The sequence below is a fragment of the Emericellopsis atlantica genome, assembly GCF_019669845.1.
Source record: "Emericellopsis atlantica unplaced genomic scaffold F5Z01scaffold_23, whole genome shotgun sequence".
In the NCBI taxonomy this organism is placed as follows: Eukaryota; Fungi; Ascomycota; class Sordariomycetes; order Hypocreales; family Bionectriaceae; genus Emericellopsis; species Emericellopsis atlantica.
The window spans coordinates 196,288-223,742 of record NW_025764725.1 but is presented as its reverse complement, the minus strand read 5'-3'; the positions used below and the strand labels follow the sequence as shown (position 1 = coordinate 223,742).

The 27,455-nt window shown below is 55.2% G+C and overlaps 15 protein-coding genes across 15 annotated transcripts; 7 read left to right on the top strand and 8 right to left on the bottom strand.

The window, feature by feature from the left end:
* Nucleotides 1–1,244: 1,244 nt before the first annotated feature.
* On the top strand, nucleotides 1,245–2,876 carry F5Z01DRAFT_638704 (Tubulin/FtsZ, GTPase domain-containing protein; the record flags this gene model as incomplete). Its single annotated transcript, XM_046262394.1, has 5 exons — nucleotides 1,245–1,252; nucleotides 1,302–1,342; nucleotides 1,403–1,752; nucleotides 1,804–2,562; nucleotides 2,640–2,876. The coding sequence occupies 5 exons, from the start codon at nucleotides 1,245–1,247 to the stop codon at nucleotides 2,874–2,876; spliced, it is 1,395 nt and encodes a 464-aa protein (XP_046115992.1).
* A 285-nt stretch (nucleotides 2,877–3,161) lies between these two features.
* Nucleotides 3,162–4,222, bottom strand: F5Z01DRAFT_248046 (uncharacterized protein). The gene has a single exon (XM_046258468.1). It carries the CDS (start codon nucleotides 4,064–4,066, stop codon nucleotides 3,446–3,448), a length of 621 nt encoding a protein of 206 aa, XP_046115991.1. The 5' UTR covers nucleotides 4,067–4,222; the 3' UTR covers nucleotides 3,162–3,445.
* Nucleotides 4,022–5,531, top strand: F5Z01DRAFT_661865 (MYG1 protein). The gene has a single exon (XM_046263903.1). The coding sequence runs from the start codon at nucleotides 4,378–4,380 to the stop codon at nucleotides 5,455–5,457; it is 1,080 nt and encodes a 359-aa protein (XP_046115990.1). The 5' UTR covers nucleotides 4,022–4,377; the 3' UTR covers nucleotides 5,458–5,531.
* Nucleotides 5,532–5,838: 307 nt separating this feature from the next.
* Nucleotides 5,839–6,379, bottom strand: F5Z01DRAFT_626251 (camp-regulated phosphoprotein/endosulfine conserved region-domain-containing protein; the record flags this gene model as incomplete). Its single annotated transcript, XM_046261470.1, has 2 exons — nucleotides 5,839–6,285; nucleotides 6,344–6,379. 2 exons carry the CDS (start codon nucleotides 6,377–6,379, stop codon nucleotides 5,839–5,841), a joined length of 483 nt encoding a protein of 160 aa, XP_046115989.1.
* A 1,986-nt stretch (nucleotides 6,380–8,365) lies between these two features.
* F5Z01DRAFT_676308 (uncharacterized protein) lies at nucleotides 8,366–8,723 on the bottom strand (the record flags this gene model as incomplete). The annotated part of the gene is made up of 3 exons (XM_046265241.1): nucleotides 8,366–8,441; nucleotides 8,493–8,553; nucleotides 8,606–8,723. The coding sequence occupies 3 exons, from the start codon at nucleotides 8,721–8,723 to the stop codon at nucleotides 8,366–8,368; spliced, it is 255 nt and encodes an 84-aa protein (XP_046115988.1).
* A 1,372-nt stretch (nucleotides 8,724–10,095) lies between these two features.
* F5Z01DRAFT_247182 (uncharacterized protein) lies at nucleotides 10,096–11,159 on the top strand. Its single transcript, XM_046258460.1, has 3 exons — nucleotides 10,096–10,534; nucleotides 10,636–10,728; nucleotides 10,781–11,159. Exons 1-3 carry the CDS (start codon nucleotides 10,249–10,251, stop codon nucleotides 10,843–10,845), a joined length of 444 nt encoding a protein of 147 aa, XP_046115987.1. The 5' UTR covers nucleotides 10,096–10,248; the 3' UTR covers nucleotides 10,846–11,159.
* F5Z01DRAFT_247476 (uncharacterized protein) lies at nucleotides 11,061–12,284 on the bottom strand. Its single transcript, XM_046258463.1, has 4 exons — nucleotides 11,949–12,284; nucleotides 11,658–11,895; nucleotides 11,444–11,609; nucleotides 11,061–11,392 (listed from the first exon to the last, which is right to left on the bottom strand). The coding sequence occupies exons 1-4, from the start codon at nucleotides 11,956–11,958 to the stop codon at nucleotides 11,264–11,266; spliced, it is 543 nt and encodes a 180-aa protein (XP_046115986.1). The 5' UTR covers nucleotides 11,959–12,284; the 3' UTR covers nucleotides 11,061–11,263.
* Nucleotides 12,285–13,307: 1,023 nt separating this feature from the next.
* F5Z01DRAFT_247171 (nucleophile aminohydrolase) lies at nucleotides 13,308–14,849 on the bottom strand. The gene is made up of 4 exons (XM_046258459.1): nucleotides 14,459–14,849; nucleotides 14,267–14,361; nucleotides 14,005–14,217; nucleotides 13,308–13,952 (listed from the first exon to the last, which is right to left on the bottom strand). The coding sequence occupies exons 1-4, from the start codon at nucleotides 14,562–14,564 to the stop codon at nucleotides 13,566–13,568; spliced, it is 801 nt and encodes a 266-aa protein (XP_046115985.1). The 5' UTR covers nucleotides 14,565–14,849; the 3' UTR covers nucleotides 13,308–13,565.
* A 1-nt stretch (nucleotide 14,850) lies between these two features.
* Nucleotides 14,851–16,728, top strand: F5Z01DRAFT_247188 (proteasome subunit alpha type 6). Its single transcript, XM_046258461.1, has one exon. It carries the CDS (start codon nucleotides 15,160–15,162, stop codon nucleotides 16,417–16,419), a length of 1,260 nt encoding a protein of 419 aa, XP_046115984.1. The 5' UTR covers nucleotides 14,851–15,159; the 3' UTR covers nucleotides 16,420–16,728.
* F5Z01DRAFT_247576 (uncharacterized protein) lies at nucleotides 16,387–17,871 on the bottom strand. Its single transcript, XM_046258465.1, has 4 exons — nucleotides 17,165–17,871; nucleotides 16,826–17,102; nucleotides 16,734–16,776; nucleotides 16,387–16,683 (listed from the first exon to the last, which is right to left on the bottom strand). The coding sequence occupies exons 1-4, from the start codon at nucleotides 17,645–17,647 to the stop codon at nucleotides 16,566–16,568; spliced, it is 921 nt and encodes a 306-aa protein (XP_046115983.1). The 5' UTR covers nucleotides 17,648–17,871; the 3' UTR covers nucleotides 16,387–16,565.
* On the bottom strand, nucleotides 17,872–19,051 carry F5Z01DRAFT_247036 (uncharacterized protein). The gene is made up of 3 exons (XM_046258458.1): nucleotides 18,801–19,051; nucleotides 18,334–18,698; nucleotides 17,872–18,278 (listed from the first exon to the last, which is right to left on the bottom strand). The coding sequence occupies exons 1-3, from the start codon at nucleotides 18,847–18,849 to the stop codon at nucleotides 18,096–18,098; spliced, it is 597 nt and encodes a 198-aa protein (XP_046115982.1). The 5' UTR covers nucleotides 18,850–19,051; the 3' UTR covers nucleotides 17,872–18,095.
* Nucleotides 19,052–19,903: 852 nt separating this feature from the next.
* On the top strand, nucleotides 19,904–20,894 carry F5Z01DRAFT_682848 (carbon-nitrogen hydrolase; the record flags this gene model as incomplete). Its single annotated transcript, XM_046265798.1, has 2 exons — nucleotides 19,904–20,087; nucleotides 20,140–20,894. 2 exons carry the CDS (start codon nucleotides 19,904–19,906, stop codon nucleotides 20,892–20,894), a joined length of 939 nt encoding a protein of 312 aa, XP_046115981.1.
* A 153-nt stretch (nucleotides 20,895–21,047) lies between these two features.
* Nucleotides 21,048–22,368, bottom strand: F5Z01DRAFT_682847 (Spermidine/spermine synthase; the record flags this gene model as incomplete). Its single annotated transcript, XM_046265797.1, has 3 exons — nucleotides 21,048–21,325; nucleotides 21,630–22,199; nucleotides 22,335–22,368. The coding sequence occupies 3 exons, from the start codon at nucleotides 22,366–22,368 to the stop codon at nucleotides 21,048–21,050; spliced, it is 882 nt and encodes a 293-aa protein (XP_046115980.1).
* Nucleotides 22,369–23,120: 752 nt separating this feature from the next.
* F5Z01DRAFT_682846 (uncharacterized protein) lies at nucleotides 23,121–23,906 on the top strand (the record flags this gene model as incomplete). Its single annotated transcript, XM_046265796.1, has 3 exons — nucleotides 23,121–23,210; nucleotides 23,271–23,817; nucleotides 23,878–23,906. 3 exons carry the CDS (start codon nucleotides 23,121–23,123, stop codon nucleotides 23,904–23,906), a joined length of 666 nt encoding a protein of 221 aa, XP_046115979.1.
* A 710-nt stretch (nucleotides 23,907–24,616) lies between these two features.
* F5Z01DRAFT_247630 (glucose-methanol-choline oxidoreductase) lies at nucleotides 24,617–26,941 on the top strand. The gene is made up of 4 exons (XM_046258467.1): nucleotides 24,617–25,078; nucleotides 25,131–25,175; nucleotides 25,225–26,720; nucleotides 26,805–26,941. The coding sequence occupies exons 1-4, from the start codon at nucleotides 24,813–24,815 to the stop codon at nucleotides 26,903–26,905; spliced, it is 1,908 nt and encodes a 635-aa protein (XP_046115978.1). The 5' UTR covers nucleotides 24,617–24,812; the 3' UTR covers nucleotides 26,906–26,941.
* Nucleotides 26,942–27,455: the final 514 nt, after the last annotated feature.

Sequence of the window (27,455 nt, the reverse complement as noted above, 5' to 3'; positions counted from 1 at the left end):
TGGCAACGCAAGCTCCTTTGGCAACAATACCTCGTTCGGCAACAACAGCGCCAGCACGCCGTCCTTTGGGGCAGGATCATCGGGCGCCATGTTCAGCTTTGGGGCCAACGGCTCCACGCAGCCAAACACCCAAACCGCTGCACCACCTTCTTTCCTCGCTCCGCCATCCTCAGGGACCAGTAAGTTACTTGCTCCCGGATCGAGGAAGATTGCCCCGCTGAAACGACGGAAATAGACACACCATCCAACCTCGGTGGCGGTTCCAGTCTGGCGACGACACCTGCCCGCGGGACACCTGAGCCGTCGGCAGCCAGTGGCGGTGCGGGTGCTGCTGGTGCCGACACCAAGGACGGAGACGAAGACGCAGAGAAGCACGAGCAGGTCAACCTCGCGGATGCTGCAGAGGAGGGCGAGGAGACGTTGCACGAGGTACGCGCCAAGGTTCTGAAGTTTGTGAGCCCGGAAGAGGCCGCAGAGACGAAGTCGAAAAGCCCTTGGTCAACGCAAGGTGTCGGAAACCTCCGACTCCTGAAGAACACGGAGTCTGGAAATGTGCGCCTGCTTCTTCGCGCAGAGCCCAGGGGCCACGTGGCGCTGAACAGAAGCGTCATGCCCGACTTTGATTACAAGGCTGAGGAGAAGTACGTGAAAATTACGACAGGCAACGCGACCGGCGACGGTCTGGAGACCTGGATGATACAGGTCAAGACGAAAGATCTGGCGAAGGCCTTGGCGGACAAGGTGGAGGAGCACAAGGGAGCGAACAAAAAATAATGTGGTCGAGTAAAGTATAAGGCCAGGTTTCGCACGAGGCAGACGAACAATATTGTATATAGAAAGGTAGGTAGTTATTTGGCTTTTGTGTTGAGCATTGCCGGCGTCTCATGGCATGGAATTCGCGCGGACTGGGTCTACTTTGCAGACTGATCGCACAACAGCAGCAGTTTGGGCCGATGCGATGTACACATACTCAATTTAAATTGCTCAGGTCCCGATCTCGTTTGTGTTCTAACAGTGAAATGGAGTCTTCTCGAGATGGCTTGATAGAAGAAACATGAAGTTTGTAATACGTAGCGCCATGATGCCGTCGTGGGGGCGGGTCGGGGTCTTAGTGCAGCAAGTGACTTGACGATTGAAACGGGCATCGCCAAACGCGTCGCGTCGACCGCCATTTTCCCACCTCTCCACCACTTCTCGCTAGGTACGATACAGCCACTGCGCCTCGTCGAGGCCCGGACAGTAAGATGCCTCGGTAGATTACCCTCGATCGTCTGCGTATCGCATTGTCTGATCATTTGCAGAGAAATCATCACCATCCAGGCTGGGCAATGCGGCAACAGCAGTTAGTAGACCATGCGATCCTTTGAGCCTCCTGGACCACTGAGCTAAGCGCGGGAAACAGTCGGCAGTCAGTTCTGGCAGCAGCTCTGCCAGGAGCATGGTATCTCACGCGACGGCAACCTCGAAGACTTTGCGACCGAGGGAGGCGATCGCAAAGATGTCTTCTACTACCAGTCTGACGACACGCGCTACATTCCACGTGCGATCATGATCGACCTTGAGCCGCGCGTGATAAACGGGATCCAGAATGGGCCGTACAAGAATATCTACAACCCGGAGAACTTCTTCATCAGCAAAGACGGACGAGGCGCGGCGAATAACTGGGGAGATGGGTACGAGCACGGCGAGACTCTCTATGAGGACATACTCGAGATGATTGATCGCGAGGCGGATGGCAGTGACTCGCTAGAGGTGCATATGTCATACCTCAAGAGACCCAGGGCTTACTGACTGACGTGCCAGGGCTTCATGATGCTGCACTCCATTGCTGGTGGCACGGGATCTGGACTGGGCTCGTTCATGCTCGAGAGGCTCAACGACCGGTTCCCGAAGAAGATCATCCAGACTTACTCCGTCTTCCCGGATCCGACAAACTCGGGCGACGTAGTGGTACATCCCTACAACAGTCTCCTGTCACTGCGGCGGTTGACGCAGAATGCGGATTCTGTGGTGGTCCTGGACAATGGAGCGTTGTCGCACATTGCAGCTGACAGACTGCACGTCCAGGAACCCTCGTTCCAGCAGACAAACCAGCTCGTGGCGACGGTCATGTCTGCCAGCACAACCACGCTACGATACCCCGGCTACATGCACAATGACCTTGTCAGCATCCTCGCCTCGCTCATTCCGACACCGCGATGCCACTTTCTCATGACCGCCTACACCCCCTTCACGGGCGACCAGGTCGAGTCCGCCAAGACTGTTCGCAAGACGACCGTCCTCGAAGTGATGCGGCGCCTCCTCCAGCCAAAGAACCGCATGGTGTCCACCGTGCCCGGTAAGAAGAGCTGCTACATCTCCATCTTGAATGTGATTCAGGGAGAGGTCGACCCGACGGATGTGCACAAGAGTCTCCTCAGAATCAGGGAGCGACGGCTGGCTACGTTTATCCCCTGGGGGCCCGCAAGCATCCAGGTGGCCCTGACCAAGAGGAGCCCGTATATCCCAATGAGCCACCGTGTCAGCGGACTCATGTTGGCAAATCACACAAGCATTGCGACGGTAAGCATACATCTCCTCCTTCCCCTGACTAACGCAGGGGTTCAAGTTCAGCACAATCGATACTGACAATAGCCCAGCTATTCAAGCGCATCGTGAAGCAGTACGACGGCATGCGGAAGCGCAATGCCTTTATCGAGACGTACAAGCGCACCGCACCGTTTGCCGAGGACTTTCACGAATTCGACGAGGCGAGAGCCGTGGTCACAGATCTGATTGGGGAGTACGAGGCTGCCGAGAGTGCGGATTATTTAAACCCAGACGGTGGACAGGCGCAACCTACGTCGGCGGAAGGTGATAGACGGGTTGGGGCTTGAAATCTTCGGTCACCAACTTAGATAATGAATGTCACGACTGCTTTTTCTCAGTACTCCAGGGACCAAGACAGGTATCGTTCGACACGCTTGGGTCTTCAGGTTCCCCCGACTCGCGCTCACTCGCAGGCCAAGCTGCCATATGGCTTGAGTATTACCTGACGGTAGCTGAACATTGAAGAAGAGATGACGCCTCAGGCTCCCGCATGGGAAAGTGATGGAACATGAGAGAACGCAGTGCACATGAATTCCCTCAAGGCTGGTGCCTAGGGAGCCGCAACAGTGCATTGCTCTCATCATTCCAGCACTACGTACGTGCTATACTTTTAGGTGTCAAACGCCAATCCCAGCGGGGTCGCAAACATCGAGCGTGTAATCGCAGTTCCGCCCGCGATAGTGGGGGTTCTTGGCGTAAGAGGCCGGAGCTTCTGCCCCTCAATTGACGTCAGTGACGTCAGGCGCTCGTCCAGGCTCTTCACACGACGCAACACGCAAGTTGAAGAGACTGAAAGGACGATGGGATTGCCATTTAAGATGCTTTGCGCTACATGACAAGCTTTTTTCCTTTCCTCTCATATCATCACATCTCCTGCTTCACCACCATAAGCCAGAATTCCAACACACAATCCACCTTCTCTCACCACCCAGACACAACACACAACAGCCAGTGAGTTCTCATCAGCGTCTTTGCGGAGATGGAGCACGCGACTGATAGCTTTTGCACCAGACATGACCCAGTCAAAGGACCAGACCATTGAGGAGCGCAAGGCCAACCTCCCTCTCCCCGAGCAGCCTCCCGCCACCTCCGACTGGCAGTCCGCCGATGCCAGCACCGTCAACGTGGGCTCTGGCCGCTCCGAGGCCGAGGCCAACATTGGCACCAATGATGCCTCCAAGGCCGGTCTCCGTGAGCCCGCCAGCAAGGAGGCCCAGGACCTGAGCAACGTCGGCCGCCAAGCCGTCGAGGGCGAGCTGCCCAAGGATGCGGCCGCCAAATAAGCAGGCTGCTGTGTATGATTATGAGCATATTCCCCGGTTGGATGAACGGAACCATGCATTACGAAGCGGAAGGGTGCTTCGGGAGTTATTTGGGGATTGAGTCTACATGAATACCAACTGCTCTGTGAGCATTTCATTGCACGCTTTACTTTTCCATTCCAGAAGATGCATAGTGATGTGACTGGCCGTTGCATGGCATTGTGATCCCAATACGAGCTTGTGCCTATAGATCCTGGACAAGTGAACTTGAAAGATTCGGTCCGGTCGGACACAATTGCTATTCTAACTTGGCTTAAATCAACGAGTGACGTTCAATACCTTCAATTGTGCAAATTTGAGTGACAGAGGGTCGTGGCGGCTCAGCTGTGGAGTTGGCCGCATAATTCTTTGATCCCCATTGGCTACGTTCTCGGGAGACCCTTAACGTGCTGAACCAGCAAAAGCTATTCGACTTTTGGTGCATCAGAAGCATCCAGACCCAATCCACGAAACTTATCCATACTCTATGCTCAGACACATTCTCAAAATGTCGACCGAATCAGCCGCCAAGCGCATCAAGACCAACCCCTCGTCGCCGCTCATTGGCACTCACAATGGGCACTTTCACGCCGATGAGGCGCTGGCAGTTCACATGCTTCGCCTGCTGCCCACATACTCTACCTCGCCGCTCGTCCGCACGCGTGACCCGAAAGTCCTCGAGACGTGCCACACGGTAGTCGACGTCGGCGGCGAATACGACGCCCAGAAGAACCGCTACGATCACCACCAGAGGGGCTTCGGCACCACGTTCCCCGGCCGCCCCACGAAGCTGAGCAGTGCCGGCCTGGTCTTTATGCACTTTGGCAAGGCCATCATCGCGCAGAAGCTCGGGCTCCCGGCGGGCGAGGCGATCAAGGACGTCGACCTGCTGTACGGCAAGCTGTACGAGAACTTTGTCGAGGCGCTGGACGCCCACGACAATGGCATCTCCGTGTACGACCCCGCCGCCATCGCCGCCGCCGGGCTGGAGAAGAGGTTCTCGGACGGAGGCTTTGGGCTCGGCGCCATGGTCGGCCGTCTCAACCCCAACTGGAACGACCCCAAGCCCCAGGACCCCAGCGAGGCGCAGGCGGCCGAGGACGACAAGTTCCTAGTGGCCAGCCAGCGCATCGGCGAGGAGTTTGAGCGGGATCTCGACTACTACGCCAACGTCTGGCTCCCCGCGCGCGCCGTGGTGCAAAAAGCATTCGACCGCAAGTCAGAGTTTGACGCGCAGGGTCGGGTCCTGGTCTTCGACGGCCAGAGCGTGCCCTGGAAGGACCATCTCTACTCTCTTGAGGACGGCAAGCCCTCGACTCTCTACGTATTGTACCCCGAGAGCCCGGCCCCCGATGCCAAGTGGAGGATTCAGTGCGTGCCTGAGAGCAAGGACTCGTTTGTGAGCCGCAAGCCCCTGCCCGAGGCGTGGAGGGGTTTCCGGGATGCGGAGCTGGATGGCATTGCCGGCATCGAGGGATGCGTCTTCGTTCATGCGGCTGGTTTCATCGGAGGCAACAAGACCTTTGAGGGCGCCAAGGCGATGGCCGAGAAGGCTCTTCAGGGTTAGGTATCTCAACAAGCGATGCGCAAAGCCCCATCTGGAGGGGGAAAAGGGTTGGACATGGTTGAACAAAAAAATGAAAAGGTCGTTCAGACAACAGCTGAGATGCAGCTGCATAAGGCTAGTAGGCATAGTCGACTAGATACATCATGGAAAAGACAACCTCCCCACACGCCTTCAGTCCCAGCCAGTCTTCCTACGCACTCTCGTGCTCATGGCATGACTCCATTCAGCGAGACTTTCTGGTGACGCACGGCGATCACCTCAGTAGGATGCGAAAGATTGCGGTTCCTCATCAACGCCGGATTAACACTGCCTTGTGACATAGTAAAATGATTTTCCCTTCCCTCTCCCCGTCTCTTTCGCGAGGCGCGTGCAACGAACGCCTCACCTTCGAATGGGGATCGGATCGCTCGCAGCGAGTGACTCCGATGTCTCCGCCCCGGTCTTCTGCTCCTTGTCGACGTCGTCAATGCTGGTCTCGCGCTGCAGGAAGCTTCCCTCCTTGATCGGGCTGCCGGCCTGGATCCCGGGCACGCTGCCGTGGTGGGCATGCTTTGGCAAGCTCCCGCTCGCGGGCTGTCCGGCGTTGTTGGTCGGGCTGGTGCTGGTGACATTGTTGATGGGCGACGAGAGGTGGGGGATGTTCTCGGGCACAGGGTGCTCGGAGCCGACAGCGCCGTCGTTGAGGCCGTCGCCCTTGCCGGCCTTGGACATGGCGTAGTCGCCCGAGTCAAAGTATTTGCGGTCCTTGAGGTGCTTGGCGAAGTGGTCGGAGCGCGAGGGCAGCTTGCCGTAGAGGCGGAAGAGACGTTGCTCCTCGGGGGAGAGGTTCTGCGCAATCGTGTTAGAGCATGGGACGTCGGACAGAATGTTCTGTTTCCAAATTCACCTTGACGTCGACCTTGTTCTTCTGGTGTGGGTTCATGTTGGCGACGTTGGGATGTCGGTCGTTTCGGTCGTTGGAAACTTTGCGAGGTTGGTGAGGCAAGGCGAGGCAAGGCAAGGCGATGCAAGTGCCGAGATGGCGACTATGTCGTCAACGCACTGCCGCCAGGGAGACGAGGCACGCTGGCTGGTGAAACGTTGATCTGCGGTCGCCAATGATGAGGGTTGCTCGTCGCTGTCTCGGGTCGAATGATGATGGATTGAAGTAAGGGTTGCAAGCAGCACCAGGGAATGGCAAAGATTTGGTTGGAGATGAAAGTGCCTGGCTGCTTTTGGTTGGGTTATACTTTCAGGCATTGTCGAGCTCCAGCTTGAGGGAGGGGTCCCGCTCGTCTGGCTGCATTGAAAGTGGGTGGTGAGTCGTGACTGGAGACGGACATAGTGGGTGACGGACGCCGTGGCGGGGTCTAACGGCCGCTCCTGATGGTCAGGTGGTGCCGTTGTCAGTGAGATGCAAGAACATTTTCCAACGCCTGGTTGACAGCTAGCGTTTCACACGTCCTAAGGTGAAAGGCAATCCTAGGAGGACATTCGCGGCGTGGACCAGGAGTTCTGACCGACGTGAACGCTTGATCGAAGGACTAGTCTCTCCTGGGGCTGTAGGGTAGGCATCCTAATACATCTTCCCCCATGACCTCCTGATTCTCACCATCCACATCAATGGCAGCTCGCACTCTCGTGACCTCGTCAAACGCTGGTCGAAAACATCCTTCGACTACATCGCCTCATGGCATTCATGCCGTGCAGCAGTGATTGGGTGGTATGAAGCAAGCCATTCTTGGTGATTGGTCCCCCCAAGAAACCGCAAGTCTATCCTGCAGCCCGCAAAGACTGGCGGGAAAGTCAATTGAGCCTGTCGTTGCCACCTTCGCTTCACGATGCCCTGCGAGTCAGGCCTCCGCCGGACCCCACCAGCATAAGGCACGCAAGGCGCGAGGGTATGGCTGGCCGCGGGGTGGTCATTCTCGCGAATTTGGTTGCGACCTTTCCAAGTCACCCTCACCTCTGAGTGGCACAAGCAATGAAGTGGGTTCGATATATCATGGTGTCGCGTCTGTGGCAGCACGCGAATTATAAACTGCTCCATTGTCCACCATGTGCGCTGTGATAAGCATTATTGGCCAGTGGTTACGTTCATTCCGATTGGAACCCAAACGTTGCCGCTTGAAAAGCCAGCCCCTGGAATGCCGGGACTAGCCTAGATGGCATTTCGCTACCCAACTATTGACCAGGTCCTGGTACTGAGCTATCATCTTTCCGAAGCAATTGGAACAGAAGACTTCGGTACTGAAGTTGCGAGGCGGATCAGGGTCTTGTTCTTTGAGATCTAAAGTACACGCACCAGAGGATTCGCCCATGCTCCCCTTGTCAGCGGTGGCATGATCTACCCTTTGTACAGCATTTAAGTAAGTGAGTGAAGTTGTTTACGACCACATCATTCACATCTCGAGCATAGTCCACATTAGGGACACCAATTCATGCTATCAGTCTCACGTACTCCAGAAGCTCACCGTATATGATAGCGAGGATTGCAGTAGCGTCACGCTCAAGTCCCGCAGGGATCTCACATGAGGACAAGTGGCACTCAGCTTCTACACCTGATTTGGCGGAAATGTCGTGTCGTCTAGTGTCTAACTAGCTGTGATATGGGTACTTGAATTTGATTCCTATTTTGACCACCCGAAGAGCATGCCTCGACAAAGCAACGACAACTGCTCAGTTCTCTCAACGTGACCATGCTTTAGAGAGAGCAAAGAAATTGCAGGAACGAGCGTATTTATCACACGCAACTATGTGCTTCATTGGTTGCTTCGCGTTCTCTCACGGATCGAGATGATTATGGTAGATGTTCAAGGCATATTAATTGTCACTGTGCTAGCTGCTGAACCATAAGAAACTCCTGCGCTCGTATCCCCCGCGAAACGCCCATTCTTCAGAATGTCATCTGCATGCAAGTAGTGGATGTTTAGTTATCCATCTGTCCAAGACGCTCCTTGGCAGACTCCTTGGCCTCATCGCTGACCTTGGGGTTGTTCAGGGTGCTGTTGATGCTCAGTATCTATTTTGTCGGGCACAGAAAACGTGAAACTTACGCCTTAAGACCGCCGGCAACATTGTTGGGGTTCTTGTCACCGCTGTCGGTGGCCTTGGGGACTGTACCGTGTTAACTAGGTTGTCAAGTGACCGGAAGACGAGGTAAACGAACCGTCACCGCCGTTGAACTCCTCGTTGAGGACCTGGCGAGAGTGCTCCTTGGCCTCCTCAGAGGTGTTGGGGTTGTTGAGGTTAGCCTTGTGGCCGCCGGCAACCTGAGCTTCAGACATGATTGATGAGTGGTTGTTGGTAGGGGGTTGTGGTTAAGTGTTTGTGTAGAGTTGTGTTGGAGAGCTGGTATGATGGTGCTGGTGAGAATGATGAGGAGAACTGTATCCAACGCGGAAGATGACCAGCTTCTTATAGACATTGATACCTACTGCCATCGACCGATGCCATGTTCAAGTAGCAGCCATTAAGATCACCATTGACGCAATCCGCCTGTTGGCTGCCTGCCCTCAGCTCTCAGAGAGCGTCATCGTTGAGATATGTCAATAAAAGAAAGGCCACGATCATTGACGTCGTTTACTGGGGTGAATGCTCTCTGGATGAGACACCACGAAGCGGCCTATCGCAGAATCGTGAGAGAACGAGGATGATCGGAGGGGGCTGAATCGCCCCAGGGACCGGGGCTAAGATGGAACCCCTTGAGCACCCGTCAAGCTTTCGATCGAGGCGGTCTGTTATAGTCAGTATGAAGAGCCCTGGTGGAATCGAAACTAGGCATGGATGATAAGCGAAGAAGCTATGACAGTAGCACTCGCTGCGTGCTCAATTGCGGTTCAAGTGTTAGCATCTGGTTGGTGATACTTCGAGGAGCACAGCATTTGGCAACAATTCCATGTAGACAACTTGGCAGGCACATCTTGAAAGATGTACCCAGGCACGGCCGCTTCCCGAGCTTCGCTTCTGGGGTGCGTTGATCATCGTATGCAAGCAAGCCAGCCTAGACTTGGTACGTAGTCTGCTATGCAGCTGGCTGAGGTACGCAGTCGAACGTCAAAGACATTCAGGACCAAACCCTCCGGTAGCCTCAGATTGAACAACCCAATGAACAGGAAACCCACTATGCAGCCGCGAGCTAGGTAGGTTTCAACCAGGGGAAGGGTTCGATGATGATTCATCGACTGCTTGAAACCGCGATGCGTGCCGTGGAAAGAGGTTGAACAACGCAAAGGGGACGCGAGGTCCCGTGCACCTGTTGTGGGGGCTTGCTTCGATTAAAGGGTCTGGGGGCATCGAAGCTAAGCTTCGGGGCAGATCTGATCTGATACACATGTGTCGTGTGAGCGATCGCCTTGATGTGCCTTCTTGGCGGGCCACAGGCAGGCCGCAGGCCACGGCCCCATATTCCAATGCCCGTGATCGCGGTGCCATTGACGCAGTTGGCCTCGTCACAGTGTTACCGATCGGTCCAAGCTTTCGGTTGTGCCAAAAGCAAAGCACAGGGAGATTGACGGTGCTGTCTATGACGGTGAATGGGACCCCAATGTTTGACATGGCCGCAAAGGTTCAAAACCCCGGAGCATCGTCCCCTTTTGGGGAAGCCACAACAGCCGCAACGTCAGCCACACCTTTCACCTATATGCTAATGCGCCACATGATTCAGTGGGGCTGACAAGAACTGCCACACCTGGCGGTGCGACCCGCCATTAACGGCTGTGGCTAAAGGGGGCTGTGCCGCGCAACGAACCATCCGCCATCGTCACTGAAGGTTCATCTACGTATTATTAGTAGAATCGGTCAACCATCACCATGGCTGAAGATAACCCACCCGTCTTCAACTATATTCTCAGTTTTATCCTGGTTGGCCTGGCATGGGGGTTCACCACACCCTTCATCAGAAGGGCTGCGCGCACGCACACGCCTCCGGCGCATCCTACGCTGGACCACCCATCCATCAAAGATAGCTGGGTCAAGAGCAAGCTGTACGGCGCGTTCTTTGGCGTGGTTGACTTGCTGAAGAACCCGCGATACGCCGTACCGCTGCTGCTGAATCTCACCGGCAGCATCTGGTTCTTCTTATTAATTGGACAAGCTGGTGAGTGACGCGTCTTCTCCGAGATGCATGGCGTCGACGTGTTGCCTCGAGATCCCGTGTACTGCAACGTCCAAAAGACGAAAAAGACTGACGTAACACAGAACTCAGCTTGACCGTTCCTATTGTGAACACCATGGCATTCTTGTTCACGGTTCTTGGCGAGTGGTATGTGGAAAAGAAGGTGATCAGCAGGGGTAAGCCAGATCTCTCCCAATCCAAAGGGGACTCAAAGCTGACGCACTCTAGATACGGCAGTCGGTATGATGTTCTCGCTGGTCGGGATTGGTCTCTGTGTGTCAAGCAAACAGTAATGGCCAGCTCCATAGCACTGACTAACAGATTCGCGATATCAAACTTGTGCCTCGATCACTGACAACAAGCGTGAGCATATCACTATCCAAGATCGGTCATCTTCGTGGGAAGAAACACCTGCCCGGGCAGACAGATTATTATTTTATCTGGTCGTTGCGCTAGAAACTGGCTCCATCGCTATGAGAAAACAACCCAAGACAAGGCCATGATGTCTGACAAAAACGCCCCGTCTATCCTTGTGTATACCTATTATGACCATTTTACAGATTGCAGATGTTCGGATCCTTTTGTAACTGCTGTCGCGCTGGGAACCATGTGCCAGCCATGGCGCCCCTTGTCGCGCCCGCAGAATAAAACTTGATGAGCGCCTACGCCACGCTCGAGTCTTGCTGACGGCTTCAGGGGACGCGGGAGCTATTACCGCCGAGCGCGAAGCCAGCGCACAACGGCCCTGGGACTTGGATCCTCGGCTGTCCAGCGTCCGAATGCCATGTCGGAAGTCAACAGGTCGTTGTATATGTCTTCATCCGTGATGGCAGCGAGTTCCTTTACGCAGAGTCAGTCTCCTGATTCACCAAACAGGGCTGGGCAGCTCACGGTGCGGAGTTGCAAATCGCAGGCATGCAATGCGGCACGGGTCTTGGAACTTGGCCGTCCCCCTTGAAGGACCTGGTCTCGCCATTCTATCCACCGTTGCGCGGCTTGTTGTCGAAGAAAGATCTTCTGAGCCTCGTGGCGCCTCGCAAGCGCATCAAGATGAACCCTTGGTCTTGTCAGACAACATACAGCCACATGTCAAAGGACAACATACTGCCTCAGCTCGGCTTTGGACTGTTCCTCCTCGCCGCCGCTTGTGGTGGGTACTCTGGTATCAGCTGCGCACTCGAGGATGTGCTGGCCGTCAATGGCACATTGCCGGAGAGCAGCCCAGCCCTCTGTGTAATAGTCATCTGCGTTGGGTGGCTCGGTGGGCGCGGCGGCGATGTAGTACTGGAGTGTGCGAAAGTCCTCTAATAGTTGTGCAACGCGAGCTGTGCGGTATTCATTGACTTGATGCTCGTCAGCGATTTGGCCCCCCTTGTTGCTGTGCCTGAGGACTTACGGCCGTCCATGTTCAGGTGGCTGAAGTCGTTGTGTGTGTAAATGGATCGTAGTATGCTTCGTTCAAATCATACATTGGGATGATATATAAAGATGTCTTTAACGAAAATGAAGAATCAAAAAGCAATGTCCATGTTGCGAGTCTCATCTCGACAATGACAATGGAGTCGTGGATGGACTCCATCTTTACCTTTTGTACAATAATCCATGAGCTCCTCAACAGAATTATCGCATACTACTGCATCATCTCCGTCTCAAACACCAAGCCTTGCGACGAAAGGTCGTCTGCGAAATCTTATACGGCGAGAAGGCCAGGACGTTCAGCTGCGAACAGGCATCTAGCAGCGCCAGTGAGAGCCACTCCCGTGGTGAACTCCACATGGTACCCGCTCTCCTCTCGGCTCTAGAAAGGGACGAGGAAAGAAATGTGTGGTTCGGCGAATAGTGGTGATGGTCTGGAGGATCTTCGTGAGATAGGGTCCAGCTCCGACTTGGTTAGGTCCCCCGTCCAACCATACGCCACTGGGGCAGACCTGTCTCAATAAGCAGCCCTGCAAGGCGCACTGGCATCAACCAACACGGACGCCAGGAAAAACGTGCCCGGTGGCATGTTACGCATGTACGTGCGCCATTGAGGGAGGGAGACAAGAAGCAAGCTAGCTGGCTAGCTAGCTATCCATTCATTGTTCGCCAACGGTGAAGGTGAGAGAGCCATTCCCTCGTGGTTCAGCTCCGAATCGGTTGCCTCGTCGTCCCACCGTTGCCTTGTTGGGCTGTAGGGCATGCACCGGCGTCCTGCGCGCCGCATTACCGTCCTGTTGGGCTGGCCAATGGCACGCCCGCAACGCTGTGTCGACTCGCCGAGAGCTGAAGAGTCATTTTGGCCCCTGGATTGGACCGGTGTCAAGCGCGGGATCGGCTTGAGGCAGATGCTTGAACATGGTGGCTGACGACACGGATTGGCCCCAGGCTTCGAGGAGAGCAATATCCGCAATCCACTTGGACATGCGATCCGCCATATCGACGATGCACGTCTTGCATTACGCCCGCGTGTGAGTGACGGTGCCGACTCCCTGATCCTGGTCCCATTCTGCTTTTCCATAAATTCCAGAGAGCTGGTTCAGGTCGGACTGTAGACTTTCAATTACCGCTTCAAGGCGAAATGTGTCTCGGTGTGAGCCGACAGTTCTCACCATTGGACCTGAGCGATGCTCAGCCTGCGCACGAAAAGCAATACATCCAGGAGAAGCCGGACCTCAGCCTGGAAATGTAGCAAATGGGATCTATTCAGACTCTCTTCTGAGAAGCAGATGTCTTCGGTATAATTGGCGGCCTTTGCACGCTCAAGCTTCTCTAGGGCGGTCACTCTGACTGCGCTTCAGTGAAACTATTGGCCTGCCACGAAAGCGAATGCCGAAGCCTTGGGCGCGCTAGGTACTTGTCCGAATTAAACGTAACATTGGCGAACCTACACACCTTGGCCGCGTGTCACGGGCCGAGCGACAGTTCCATGGCGTCCCTCTCTTTAGTCGTCTCGTGCATTCGACTTGTATCCACCGAGCTCAGTGTGTCATACGTTCATCAAGTCCATTCGTCGTAAGGTGCGGTAGGCTTTAGTCTAGTCCTTCTCGGCAATCGCTTGTAACCGCTCCTCAATCTCGTCCTCAGTGAGCTTTCGGAAAGCTGGACTGGTGCCCTCCTTGCCATCTGTCCGTGGGCCACCCACGATGCCAATCTCGATCTCGTTCTTCTTGAAGTCCATGCTCAATACGGTGCTCAACGTCGTGATAGCCTGCTCGACGACCTCTTCCCAGTCGCCCTCGGCATAGTCCTTGTTGCGCATCTTCTTCTCGAGGTGGTTGAGAGCCTCTTGTTGCTTGGGTCCTGCAGCGGTGCCCTTGTACCCAATGTAGTAGCCGGCGGGGTCGCACTTGAATAGTTGGGGACCGAGCTCGGGGTCGACCGAGATGATGGTCGTCGCGACACCATACGGGCGCATGTATGCCTTAGTGGCTGTTAGAGATGGCAAGACTTTACAGACACAAACGTAGACTCACTCTTTGCGTGTACACCTGGCTGATGTTGGCCAATCGCTTCGCCACTGCATCCGCGGGCATCTCGTAGCCGAACTTGTACTTGAACTCTGAGGCTTCTGACTGTGCCCTCGTTGCGAATGCTCGGGCATCAGCAATCGATCCTGTAATCACACAGCCGACGGTCTGGGAGATCTGGAAGATGTGGGTGACGGAAGAGGGGTCCATGAGCTTGTCCTGGGGACACATTAGCACGATCCCACCCGTAAAACATGCCTGTACGTACGGGAACCTTCTTCTGAGACAGCACCACAGCACAGTCTTTGCCGCGGAGGCCTACCGACATGATGTTGGCAGCTGTGATGGCCTTGAAAGCATACTCTGGAGTTCCGTCAGTCCACGCTCGCTACGGGCAAAGGGGTGGTCGAATCTGCGAGAAATGGCAAATGTTATTCGGAGACGTCGGTGGGATACGTACCGACTTGGTAAAGGCGACCATTGTCGGCAAAGATGGTGATGTGTCGGTCGGTAGCTGTTGGGGTACTACGGTTAGCGACGCAGCGCATGCAGGTTGCATGGAGCATAACGAACCAGACATTGTGGGCAAATATCAGACTCCCCAAATTCTCCTCTTTGTGTTGAATAGCAGTGAGAAGACTCGCTGCAGGGGAGGATGGTGCGAAGTGAGGGTGTCAAGACGTAGATGTCGGAGCTGGTGATGATGGCACCAATGTACGCGTTTGCGAGCTTGCCTAGAGCTTCAGCCCACCTTGCGTCGTTGGATCGAGCCGGATCAACGACGGCTAAACTCCACCTCAGTTCCAGGCATGGCGGGGCAGAAGTGACCGAATCCCGGCCGCCTTTGGATGCAGTCCGAGCGGGTACGAAAAAAAATAACTGCTGCTGCTGCAATGCCCAACCAAACCCAACCATTGACCGCGAGTGCACATTTCTACCCAATGCCCTTGGATCGTCGTCACTTGCATTCCCACAGCGCCTAGAACCTGCCAGTTGGCATACTATTCTTCCTCGTCCTAGGGCAACGCTTTTGGCTCGCAGCACGTGGGTCCAGACTCGCCAGCGAACACACCCACTGTCACCATCGTGCATGCCCGTCTGAAGCACGCACACGCGCACAAGGTCACCAGCAGAACGCAAGTACGCAATACACCAACCAAGATGGCATTTGCAGACAGTGCGCAGCGTGTTCCTGCCTGGAAGAGGCTGGGTCTTGCATTGAAGCAGTCTGGCAATTCCTCTCCCACTGGTGCCCCTGCATCTGAACCTGCATATGGCAGTTCGGCGCTCGTTGGGCATCCAGGTGGCTCGACTGGGCACAAAAGGAAAGGCGAAGCCCCGCCGTCATCGCACGGCGACGGTAGCAGCCCTCTTAAAAAGGCTCGAAGGGACGAGAAGTCAACATCATCCATAATTCAGAATGCTGCTACTCCGTCCTCCACCAATAAACCAAAGAAGTCCGTCAAGTTTGGTGATACACCATCCAAGAACGACGCCACCGACAAACAACAAACACCCTCCAAGAAGAGCAAGCCCGACACGCCCAAGAAGAGCAAAGGCCCCGCGAAGAAGAGCAAGACCCCGCCGACCACCGACGTCAAGCCTGCGCTGGAATACCTGAGACAGTGGAAGACATCAAGGGAGAGCTGGAAATTCAACAAGAACCACCAGTCGACCCTCATCAAACACATCTTCGAACCCAACGTCATTCCTATCTCTGACATTGATACCCTCGTCGAATATCTCTCGGACCTCAAGGGCTTCGTTCGTACTCGCCTGAGGGAGACCGCCATGGAAGTCCAAATGCAGGACGTGGCCGATGGGTCGGCCGGCTTTGGTGAAGACGTTATGGACGTGGACGACAAACAAGAGACATATGACGCCATCCTCGCCGACATTTTCCGAAGGAAGCGCGAGCAGAGCGGGAAACGAAAATACTACAACGAGGCACAATTCGTCAGTGAGAATCAGGATGGAGAGGTCATCATGCGCCGGCTGGTGAAGCGCATGCGGGCCGAGATGATCATCGACGAGCTGTCGGATGACGGCGAGGCAACCGACTCGACTTCGACGACTGCCTCGTCGTCCAAGACCGTCACCAACAGCGACACAAACGCTACCGTCACAACGAGCAGTGAGAAGGAGCAGCAAGAAGCTCCTAAGAAGCTCGCAGAGACAACAAGTCGACGACGAAGGAAGCTGCGGACCATGCAGGACGACAGCAGCAGCAGCGACTCCTCATCAGAGGAGGAATCGGATGGCAGCAGCAGCGATAGCTCCTCGGATGACTCTGATAGCGACGATGAGGATGCTCGTCCCGGCGACAACGGGGAAACTTCGAGCAGCTCGTCTTCCTCGTCCTCCTCATCGGAGGGCGAGGGGGCGGACTCGGATTCAGATGATAGCGATGAGGAGCTCTGATGACGGTGCACGGTTCAATTTACGGGTCATGGTTTTGGGTTTTCAGAGAGCATTTACATTGTACCATAGTACAAATGGCCACATGGGTTGGATTTTAGACATAGATACCCCAGGGAATGTCGGATATGCACTACTGCTTTGTCCTCTCAATACAGTTTGGTGAAGCCCTCTTGCGACGGCTGCAGCCAGTTTCTCTCATCATATTGTCGGTCCTGATTCTCAATGATGTGATATGTGTAGATGATCCTCCCCTTCTGGCTGGTACTGTCGACTAGTCAGGCGGGATGTTGGCAGATGGCAGGAGGACGACTTACTTCTTCTCACTCTTATGTAACAAGTTTCCGTGGATGAGGACCACTACTCGTGTTAGTCCGGCTTCATGATCAGTGGACGCAGGAGCACATACAGTCTCCAGCTTTGACTTCACCCGGGACATAGGTCATGTCATCAGCATCGGTCGGCTTCTCGACCCCATACTCTTCGCCAGGCGGGAATTGCGGACCGCTGTTCTCGACCATTTCGGTGCCCGCGTTACCAGCCTTTCGGACCAGCCGATGCGTGATAGGAGACCACTTGTGCGATCCCGGCAAGAAGGAAAGACAGCCGTTCTCCAGCGTGGCGTCCTCTAATGCGTACCAGAACCCCACGGCTGATGGCGGATTTGTATACAAGAACGTCGAGTCCTGCTTCTAGTTAGCCTCCTGAGACGCTGTTACCATGACCCCGAGAGGTGGGAACGCATTACCTGATGAGGAGGCACGGCTCCTCCAATCTCGGGCTGCTTGCATATCACCATGCTCTGCAGACATCGCGGGTCCTTGAACCCAAGCGCCCTCGCCACATCAGCAGGCTTGACTTGGCCATCTTCACTGAGCAGCCGGCGAAATGGCTCGCTCAACGCATGCAGGTAATGTCCAATCTTGTTGATGGCCCGCTCTTTCGGCTTGACCAGCTCCCCGTTCTCGTTGAAGGCGTCCTCCTCGAAGAAGAAGCGGATCTTGTCGCCGGATGTGAGGAAGTAGTCATCGCCCACGTGCTCAGATGTCGTGCCTGTGCTGAAGCGCGTCATGGGATGCGACTTGAGGTCAAAGCCGGTAAGAAGGTTCTGGGTCTCCTGTAGCAAAGCAGAGACCGTCTCTGGTCCCAGGGCCTGGGGGACGATGAGGTAGCCATCCCGTTGGAAAGCTGCGAGCTGTGAGGGGCTCAGGCCTGTGGTCGTTGTGGCCATGCTAGCTGCGAGCTGAGATGAGAATGTTTACTTGGGCTTCTTCAAGAAGTAAATTCGGGTGTGGTTGGTGAGATGGCGATTCTTGCCTCCAAGCAGCACGACGGGGTGGATGAGGGGCGTTGTTGGTCTGACAAGATACGGGGTAGTCCTAGCGAGGCACGAGCCCTGTTCAGATCAACCGCCGACAGACGGCTGGATCAATTTGTACGACCACAAAACGGCCAATAAGTATGTAGTTAAGACGCAGAATGAAGCGAGTCCTTCTGCCTGACAATACTTCCTTACAAGCATTGGGCCCGGAGACGATTCGCACAGCTCGCCTTGTTCCGTTTATGACTTGAAAAATAGGCACGATACAAATTTGGTGATAGTCTCAACGCCACAACTATCTATACTAAACATACGTAGCTCATCATAGCCCAGTTCCAGCCTCTGGTACCATATAACATCACGAATCCAGAGGATCTTCGAGGAAATCATAGCCATCTTCTTGAGGCAGCATGTACGCGGAAGCAGCCAGTCCTACCGCAGCAAGAGCACAGATGGTCGCGCTCACGGTGCTCAAAATCCACGAAATATCCAAATGCCATCCAGGAACCGTGAATTGATCGTCGTGGTCGTACAGATACGCCTGGTGCCCGTTAGTAAATCAATGCACTCATACCCATTACTCGGGCGATACTAACCACGATAGCAATGACCACGAACTGAACAATCGCAACGAGCGACAGCATGACCGTGACAAACGGCCAGCCAGTCTCGCGCTTGTACTTTCCCCCACTCATAACGACCGTGAAAGCCACGAGGCAGGCCAAGCAGAGGATGGCCGAAAGTGTGGCCATGAACCCGACCGATCGCCACATTGAGCAGAAGTATCGCTCGCCGGATTGGCAGAGGTCATGGTAGGGGAATGGCCGACATGGCGGATCGGCGAGGGACGAGCACGACTTGTGCAGACCGATCGTTTTGGTGAGGGTCTCGCCAGCGCTGGTAGTAATCGTGTATGAGACCCATTGCGGTAGAATTATGGACGCAATGATCATGGACGTTGCTGGAGATCTGTGTTAGTTGAGAAGAACTTTGGCTGTCATGAAGTCGCGACGACGTCATCGTGAACGAGGCTGGAGAGGACCGCTGATCGAGAGAGACGTACAGGCGAGAAAGCCCACAAGGGCAGCTGAGTACACTAGGAGTCGTGTCATCTTGGATGTCGGCTTGTAGTCGTACAATACTTTGGAGATAGCAGGACGCAGGCTGACGGAGATGAGGTTGTTGACGATGGCAGCAGCCCAGACGGCGAGGAAGACTGGAGGCGGGTGAAGATGTGGCTGAAAGGCAGGCGGCTGGCCAGACTTCAGTGTCCAAAAAGGCCGCTAGTCCCGTGGGGGCACGTTAGTGTCGGAGTTGGAGGGGCACAAGTGGGCCGTCACCTGAGCCAGCTTCGATAAGCCGTCTTCTACGTATAACAGCGTCACAACGATGGGCATCTCGAGCAGCATGTCTACCAGCTGAGGCAGGTGATGAGTTTTTAACTTGGAAGAAATCCATGCGTCGAAGGGGACTGATGCGAAATTTTGGCAAGGTGCTCTGTTCAAAGTCAATATGTAAGATTATGTTATACTGTACCTTACATATATACAATATATCCGTGATGCCCTGTTGTTCACACGATCAACATGCAACCGTCAACGACAAAAACACTTTGGTTCCGTAAATCTGATTAGCTCAATCTCGAAGCAAAAAGGCGAAGACGCTGGATCGGAGTCTCACCAGAGACTTGCGCTGTGAAGATGCTCGTCCTTGTCCTTGGCAGATGCCACAGGGTAAGCTCATTCTCATCAGGCATCGCGCCAGCCAACATGAGCAACCGGTCACGATACTCATCTGTCTGGCATCCACAAATACATAATCTTATTTATGGCACATGGCACATGGTACATGTATCGCCAGTCATAATGCTAATTAGTACATACCAGAAAGTAGAAACAGGCGAGAGGCCAAGTATCGGCTTGCGGACTCCGAGCCCGAAGAGACAGCTCCAACTTCATGTGGCGCTCCCCCCACCTTCGTCATGCCCCCGGGCCTCGACAAACCGCTCCCCTCCGATTATCGCATCAACCCGCCGGCACCATATGGTCCAAAAGTACCATGCGCCGCTGTATTCTGCAATCTGTTCTCTGCACAAGATCACCTACTTGGTTTCCGTCGCGAATCAGTCGCTCCTTTGGACCTTCATTCCTCGCAACGTTCCGCAAAATGTCGTCAACATCACAAGTCCCGAGCCCTGTGCTCAAGAAGCCCTTGACTATGGCCCTGATCCAGCTGGCGTCGGGGTCAGACAAGTCGAAGAACTTGGCGCACGCCGCGGGGAAGGTCAAGGAAGCAGCTGGCACAGGCGCAAAGCTCGTTGTTCTCCCCGAATGTTTCAATTCACCATATGGTACGTCTGTTCTGCCATCAACACCACCGGTAGGGTGCTGACCAGGACACAGGCACCAACTACTTTCCCGAGTATGCTGAGACGCTTCTGCCCTCCGGTGATGGTGAAGCTTCTGCGCCTTCGTACGATGCTCTCAGCGCCATGGCGCGCGACAACCAGGTCTACCTCGTAGGCGGATCGATTCCCGAATACAACCCCGGGACGAAGAAATACCACAACACATCCCTCGTCTTCTCGCCCGAGGGCCGTTTACTCGCCACACACAGAAAAGTCCACCTTTTCGACATTGACATTCCTGGGAAGATCACCTTTAGGGAGTCAGATGTCCTGACGGCAGGGAACCAGTTGACACTGGTTGATCTGCCCGAGTACGGCAAGATCGCGGTCGCAATCTGCTACGACGTGCGCTTCCCTGAGCTGGCGACCATTGCGGCCAGGAAGGGTGCCTTTGCCCTGATATACCCCGGCGCCTTCAACTTGACGACGGGCCCGTTGCATTGGCAACTGCTGGCGCAGGCGAGGGCGGTGGACAACCAGATCTACGTGGCCATGTGCAGCCCCGCGAGGGACATGAGCGCGAGCTATCACGCATACGGGCACAGTCTGGTGGTGGACCCCATGGCCAAGGTCGTCAGCGAGGCAGCCGAAGGCGAGGAGATTATTACAAGCGAGCTGAGCTCGGACAAGCTGGAGGAGACGAGGCGGAACATCCCACTCAACACACAGAGGCGCTGGGATGTGTATCCTGATGTAAGCAAGGGCAAGGTCCAATTCGACGACCCGGACCTACCAAAACCTAAGGAGTAGGTTGTAATATACACATAGAGCTTTGACCTGTTCACAGAGAGACAGCAGACAACGCTGGGTATTCAAAAAAACGTGAAATTGATACCACTGGGGCTTCGTTTTAGATTATCCGGGGCTTCAACACAGTCTTTCCTTCCGCACAGCATTGGGCGCCTATTGCAGGGCCTTCTTGGCAAAGGTGGGCAGGATGAAGCTGGCCTTGTGCATCTCGGCGTTGTAGTAGCGGCACTTCTCAGCCTCCTCCTCGGCAGTCCATTGGCGCAGGGGCACCTTGACGTCGCGGCTAGCGTCCTTGCAGCAGATCATGAAGCCGATCTGGCCCGAGGGGTAGGTCGGGATCGTGGTGTAGGCGTACTCGGCCACGGGGAAGACCTCCTTGCAGTCCTTCTTGAGGCGGGTGATGAGAGGCAGGTGGAGCCATTGGTTCTCGGCTGCGCGACTTGTTAGCAGACCCGGCAACGGAGCATACTGGTCAAGACAGTGGCAAAGAAAGAGAGGTCCACAGGGAAGCGCGGAGCACCTCGCGGCGCGCGGTTCGCGCGAGTGGACAGCGGCGGCCACTCTCGCAGCTACACGGAACTACCGGGCAGCGTAGCCCCGGAAAGGAGCACTTGCTTTTCGGGCAGCCCCTAGGCAGGGTTGAGAAGGGCCCATTCCCACGGAGGAGAAACAAGACCGCCATTTCCTAGGGACCCCTCGAACTTTCCGGGAGCTCTAGAAAAAATTGAGACGTACAACCTTGGGTAGAGATGACGCCGCCCTCGCGGAGGGCGTTGTTGAGGAGCTCAAAGTAGGACTTTTGGAAGAGGGACTCGGCGGGACCGTCGGGGTCGGAGGAGTCGGTGATGATGACGTCGAAGTGGTTCTTGTACTCGTCGAGGAACTTGAAGCCGTCGCCAATGTGGACGGTGGACTTAGGGTGGGACAGGCCCTGGGCCATGTGTGGCAGGTACTCCTTGGAGAGGCGGACGACGGCCTCGTCAATGTCGCAGAGGATGGCCTCCTCGACGCAGTCGTGCTTGACAACCTCGCGGAGGACACCGCCGTCGCCGCCGCCAATGACGAGGACGCGCTTGGGCTCGGGGTGGCTGTTGAGGGCGAGGTGGGCGATCATCTCCTGGTAGGAGAACTCATCGCGCTCGGTGCATTGGATGACGTTGTCGAGCACGAGGACGGTGCCGTAGTCGGTCGACTTGAAGATGAGCACGTCCTGGTACTTGCTCTTCTCGTGGTGGAGGACCTTTTCGACCTTGAGGGTCATGGCCTGGCCAGGCCACATGTGCGAGATCTCGCGGAACCAGCCATCTGGGATTCATTGTTAGTCGCGGTCGTTGCGAAACCAATTTGCATCTTTTTTTTTCCTTGTTGGAGGGGCAGATGGTGATGATGGCGGGGTATTTTTTTTCTTCGGTAAGGAAGAAGCGCAGGTAAGTTACATACCCTTGATGGTCTCGTGGGTGATTTCGTTAGCCATTGTAGTGCGAGTGGTGAAGAAGAACCTTGGTCGAAACTGAGGCCAGATTGATGCGTGGATGTAGGAAGAGGAGGAGAGGGGAAGAAAGTTTGACAAGCTTCGAGGATGGTGAACTGTCGCGGAATCCACCGCCTTCCTTGTCAGAGCGCGCAAGCGCATCGCATAGGCTGGACTGGCACGAAGCTGCGGGATGGCCCGAAAGAATTTTCTCCAGCGCCCAAGCTCGAGCTAATTAATTAGTCGTCGTCGTCCATGCCGCGATTCAGGCATCTACGAGGCTACCAAACAAGGTAAGGTAGCAACCCAACATTGACTGACTGTGCCCGATTGAATGTCGCGACTGGGCTGGGCGTTGTCGTCAGCAATGAAATTATGGCAGTAGCTCACGCCGTCAAATATAGCGCTGTCCGTGGACACCTACAGGTACCCATTCAGAGGACATCGAGCATGCTTCCTCATATGAAGTCCAAGTGAGTCGCGACTTGACCGCGCCGCGTCCTGCGTTTGCAAAGGTCAGAGAATTCGAATGACCGCTGTCCCACGAATTGGACCTCTGGTTGTTTCTTCAACAAGAGAATTGAGGTGATCAGCTGTTGCTTGCCGGACCAACGCGTCCGCAATGACGTCGATATTCGGCCATCGTGGCTTCACCAGCTGAAGCTGTGTTGAAAACGCACAGAGCTCTGCGTTCACCAGCTTTATTCTGATCCTCATCAAATACAAACCGAAAGATGAATGGCCATCAAGCTGGAATGGAATCGATGCCCGTCACGAATGATGCGGCCGGGCAGCCCATGTCTACGCATAACAAAGTGCTTACGACCGGTGCGGCTGCGACCCAGGTGAGTGAAGGCTACTGCTCGTATCGACTAGAGTGGGCATAGGCTAACTGACCTTACTAGGACTTTGCGCCTCTGAAAAATGTGTGCGCTCATCTCAACGCATTTCACGCTTACGCCAACGAACCGAGTCGGTTCGTCGAGGCGAACCACTACTGTGCTCATCTGAACGATGAGGTTCGACAGTGCCTCCTCTACGACTCGGATGGGCCCAAGGCACGTCTGATTGGGATCGAATACATGGTTACGGAAGCTCTGTATGAGACGTTGCCGCCCGAGGAACGTCGTCTTTGGCATTCTCACGTGTACGAGGTCAAGTCAGGCATGCTCATCATGCCGAATCGCGTTGTTCCAGAAGGTGTCTGGCGAATTGCCGAGAACGACGAGATGGAGCAGGTCGTCAAGCTGTACGGCAAGGTCTACCACCTGTGGCAAACCGACAAAGGCCATCGCCTCCCGCTCGGCGAGCCACAGCTGATGACAAGCTTCACCGCAGACGGCCAGTTTGATTTTGAAAAGCACGTCGGCGAAAGAGACAAACGATTTGGGTCGGACTACAAGGACAAGGCCGAGGCTAGGAAGCACATTGAGGAACCAAAGGTGCATCCAGGTGAGTGGTCGACAGGCCCTGCTTTGCGAGTGATGACGGGAAGCTAATGGGGAGCTTCAGATGCAGATATGACCTGGAAGAAGACATAAGCACAGATCGCGTAGCACAATCAAAATACTATCATGTATTCCGGCATCCGGATTCGGTATCCACCCCGCGCTTTTGTGTGTTGGCAGGCAATGGCGATACTTACTAGTCTAGTCAATGAGCTGCGCTCCCCAGAGTCCAACCCCTTCCAGCCACGGAAATGCGAAGCACATGTTATTTGTTCCAAGCACGTCTACCAACCTTCTCATGTGTGCATTAGGTGGCAACTGTGAGCATCACGGCGCATGTGGAAGCGGTATGGCCGCCACGTGCGTCTTTCTTCGGTCGACTCAAGTAGTCAATTCCGACTTACTCCCCCCAAGAGCAGGTCATCAAGGTCGATAATTACCGATAGCTGGCCTGGACAAGACCCAATTTCCGCATCATCCTGGTTGTTTGATGAATGGAAGAGTCAAGACCCAAAAGTATCAGACTCGCGCCATCCCGCAGCTGCAGGCTTACGCCGGCTGCAGGTCCATCCCACACCCGGCAATCCTCAGCACACGGCCCACGACCCCAGCATTAGACGAATAGCCCCGTCTACCGTGACCCCCAGGCGTTCTGCGGTCTAAGTGATGCCTAGTGGTGTCAGAAGCTTGGAAACTGGCTCAGGATGCAGCTAGGTAAGCAGCATCGGCGGCCGAGGATTGCCCACCGGTCAATAAAAGCAAGAGAGCGGGTTGTCTATGCCGATGGCGACATCTCTCAAGCATGCCGCATGAGAGCATGGCCTGAATACGGCACGGTGAGTAAGTTCACTTCGAGCTGGCTGATGTGACTGGATATGCGTGTTATAAGACACGTTCCCACGTGTCACTGTTTCATCCACGCACCTTCTTGATCTTCCATGTGCCACTCCTCCAGCTTCGGACGCTGAAATCCCTCCCAACAGATCTCAATCCCTCACGATGAAGCTGTCAGCATCTCTCGTCAGTCTGGCGGCGCTCTCAGGTGCTGCCGCCCAGTATGTTGAGACCCTAGAGTTTGCCGGGCTCATTGGGTCACACTTTGGTGTGCCTGGCATCCCTGGAGCATACGACTATGTGATATTGGGAGGAGGCACCGCGGGACTGACCATGGCCAAGAGGCTGGCCGAAGACAAGAGATATACTGTGGCCGTCGTCGAGGCTGGCGACTTTGCCGAGTTTGCCAACGGCAACAACAGCCAAATTCCGTACGTTCAAGTATGCCTCAGTCTAAGCAGGCAACGTCTGACAATTTCACAGGGCTCTTGCGGCTTCCTTCATCGGCTCCGACCCCAAGACCAAGAAGTGAGCCCACTTGATCACGTATCTCAGCAATAAGTACTGACAAGAGTAGCCCTTACCTTGATTGGTACCAATGGACGACCAAACAAGTTGGCCTCGGCGGACGCAGCGTCGTCTACATGTCTGGCAAAGTCCTTGGAGGTGGCTCCGTGCGCAACTTTATGTGGTACCACCGTGCCTCCAAGGCTGCGCTGGACAAATGGGCCGAGCTCACTGGTGATGAGTCTTACTCTTTCGAGAACATGCTGCCGTATTACAAGAAGAGCGCCGAGTTCACACCACCGCACGAGGAGTACCGTCTTGACAATGCCACTACGCTGTACGACGAAGATTACTGGAGTTCCGACGGTGGCCCTCTCCAGGTCGGCTATCCTAACTGGGCCAACCCAATCTCGTCCTGGATTGCCCGCGGACTGGAGTATCTTGGACTGGAGAATCTGCCTGGTTTCGCTGACGGAAATCTGGACGGCTACGCTTATACCGCATTCTCACTGGACTCGGAGACGCAGACGAGGAGCTCGTCTTCATCGTCTTTCCTCCGCGCTGGACTCCGCGACGACACCAACCTCAACGTCTACAAGAACACCATGGCCAAAAAGATCCTCTTTGACGACGACAAGAATGCCATTGGTGCCGTCGTCGAGTCCGGCGGCGTCGAGTACCAGCTCAGCGCCAGCCGCGAAGTCATCGTCTCTGCTGGAGCCTTCCGCTCGCCTCAGCTGCTCATGGTGTCCGGCATCGGCCCCGAGAAGACGCTCAAGAAGGTCGGCATCAAGGTCATTTCCAATCTCAAGGGTGTCGGCCAAAACATGTGGGATCACATCGCCTTCAGCCCCTCGTACGTAGTCAACCTACTCACCCACAGCGCCATGTCACGACCCGACTTTGCCGTGGAGCAGTTGACAAACTACCAGACGCAGCGGACCGGCCAGCTCACCAACTGCGGCGGCGACGTCCTGGGCTTCGCGCGTTTCCCCAAGGGTGCCATCTCCACGAAGCTGCGCAAGGAGCTGGACAAGTTCTCCGCCGACTGGCCCGACTACGAGCATCTCTTCCTCGACGGCTACTTTGGCTACGCAAACGACATCACCGACGGGCCTACCGACGGCCGCCAGTATGTGTCCAGCAGCACAGCCCTCACCAACCCCTTCTCGCGCGGCACCGTCACCATCTCCAGCAACGACACCAACGACTACCCCATCGTCGATCCCAACTGGCTGGGCGACCCTCGTGATCAGGAGATTGCCGTCGCGGCCTTTCAGCGCGCGCGCGCCGTCTTTGGCGACAACGAGGGCACCCGTGACATTGTCATTGGCGAGGAGGTCTTCCCCGGCCTGAACGTGTCTTCCTACGACGAGGTCCTCGAGCACATCCAGAAGAGTGCCCAGGCGAGCTTCCACGCCTCGTGCACGTGCGCCATGGGCAGGAAGAAGGACCCAATGGCCGTGCTGGACTCCCAGGCTCGCGTATACGGTGTCAACGGCCTGCGCGTGGTGGACGCTTCGGCCTTTCCCGTGCTTAGCCCCGGCCACCCCACTGCAACAGTCTGTAAGTTATCCCCTTTTCTGCTCTTTCATAATCTATCCGAGGAAATCCACAGAGTCGTATCGTGCTGACCACCCTCTGCTGCAGATGCACTGGCCGAAAAGATCGCCGATGCGATCCTGCGAGGTTCGTCTCCCAACAAGCCCAAGAGGGCGCCACTAATGGGTGTCAGGGGCATGCGGCTCTAGAACCCGACGCAGGTAATGGACCATGGCAGACTTGCTGTACATAATGGTATCCCAGGGCATCGACTAGCATGTCAGCACATAATCATACTATAATGATTGACTTGCAACTCAAGGTGGCTTTGGATTACATGCTCCGCGCGTTTCTCAGCATGGGCACCCCTGGGTATGTCGGTGCTAACGGCGGATTTCACAAAAGCAGTTGAACGGAGGAATGGCTGCAATGCAACGTCGTAAAAGTTGCCAAATCGTCGAGAGATAGTGTCGACATGAACAAGCATCGACGCCGATCTCGCCAAGGCCGTCCGCATGATCCTTCTGCTGGCCCCGGCAACCATCTATTCCCCTTGTTCAGGATTGATTAAGACCTTGTTTACACACTCCTAGACGGACCTCTTTCCCGCTTGTAGGTAGTGTTTCGCTGAAGGAACGTCTACTTCATATCTGTACATGTATGCAGGGGTCAGCACGACACCACCCCATATACCGATGACCCCCTGCACATCCCATGCATGAGCATGTATATCTCTGCAGCAAGATTGCCATCAACGCT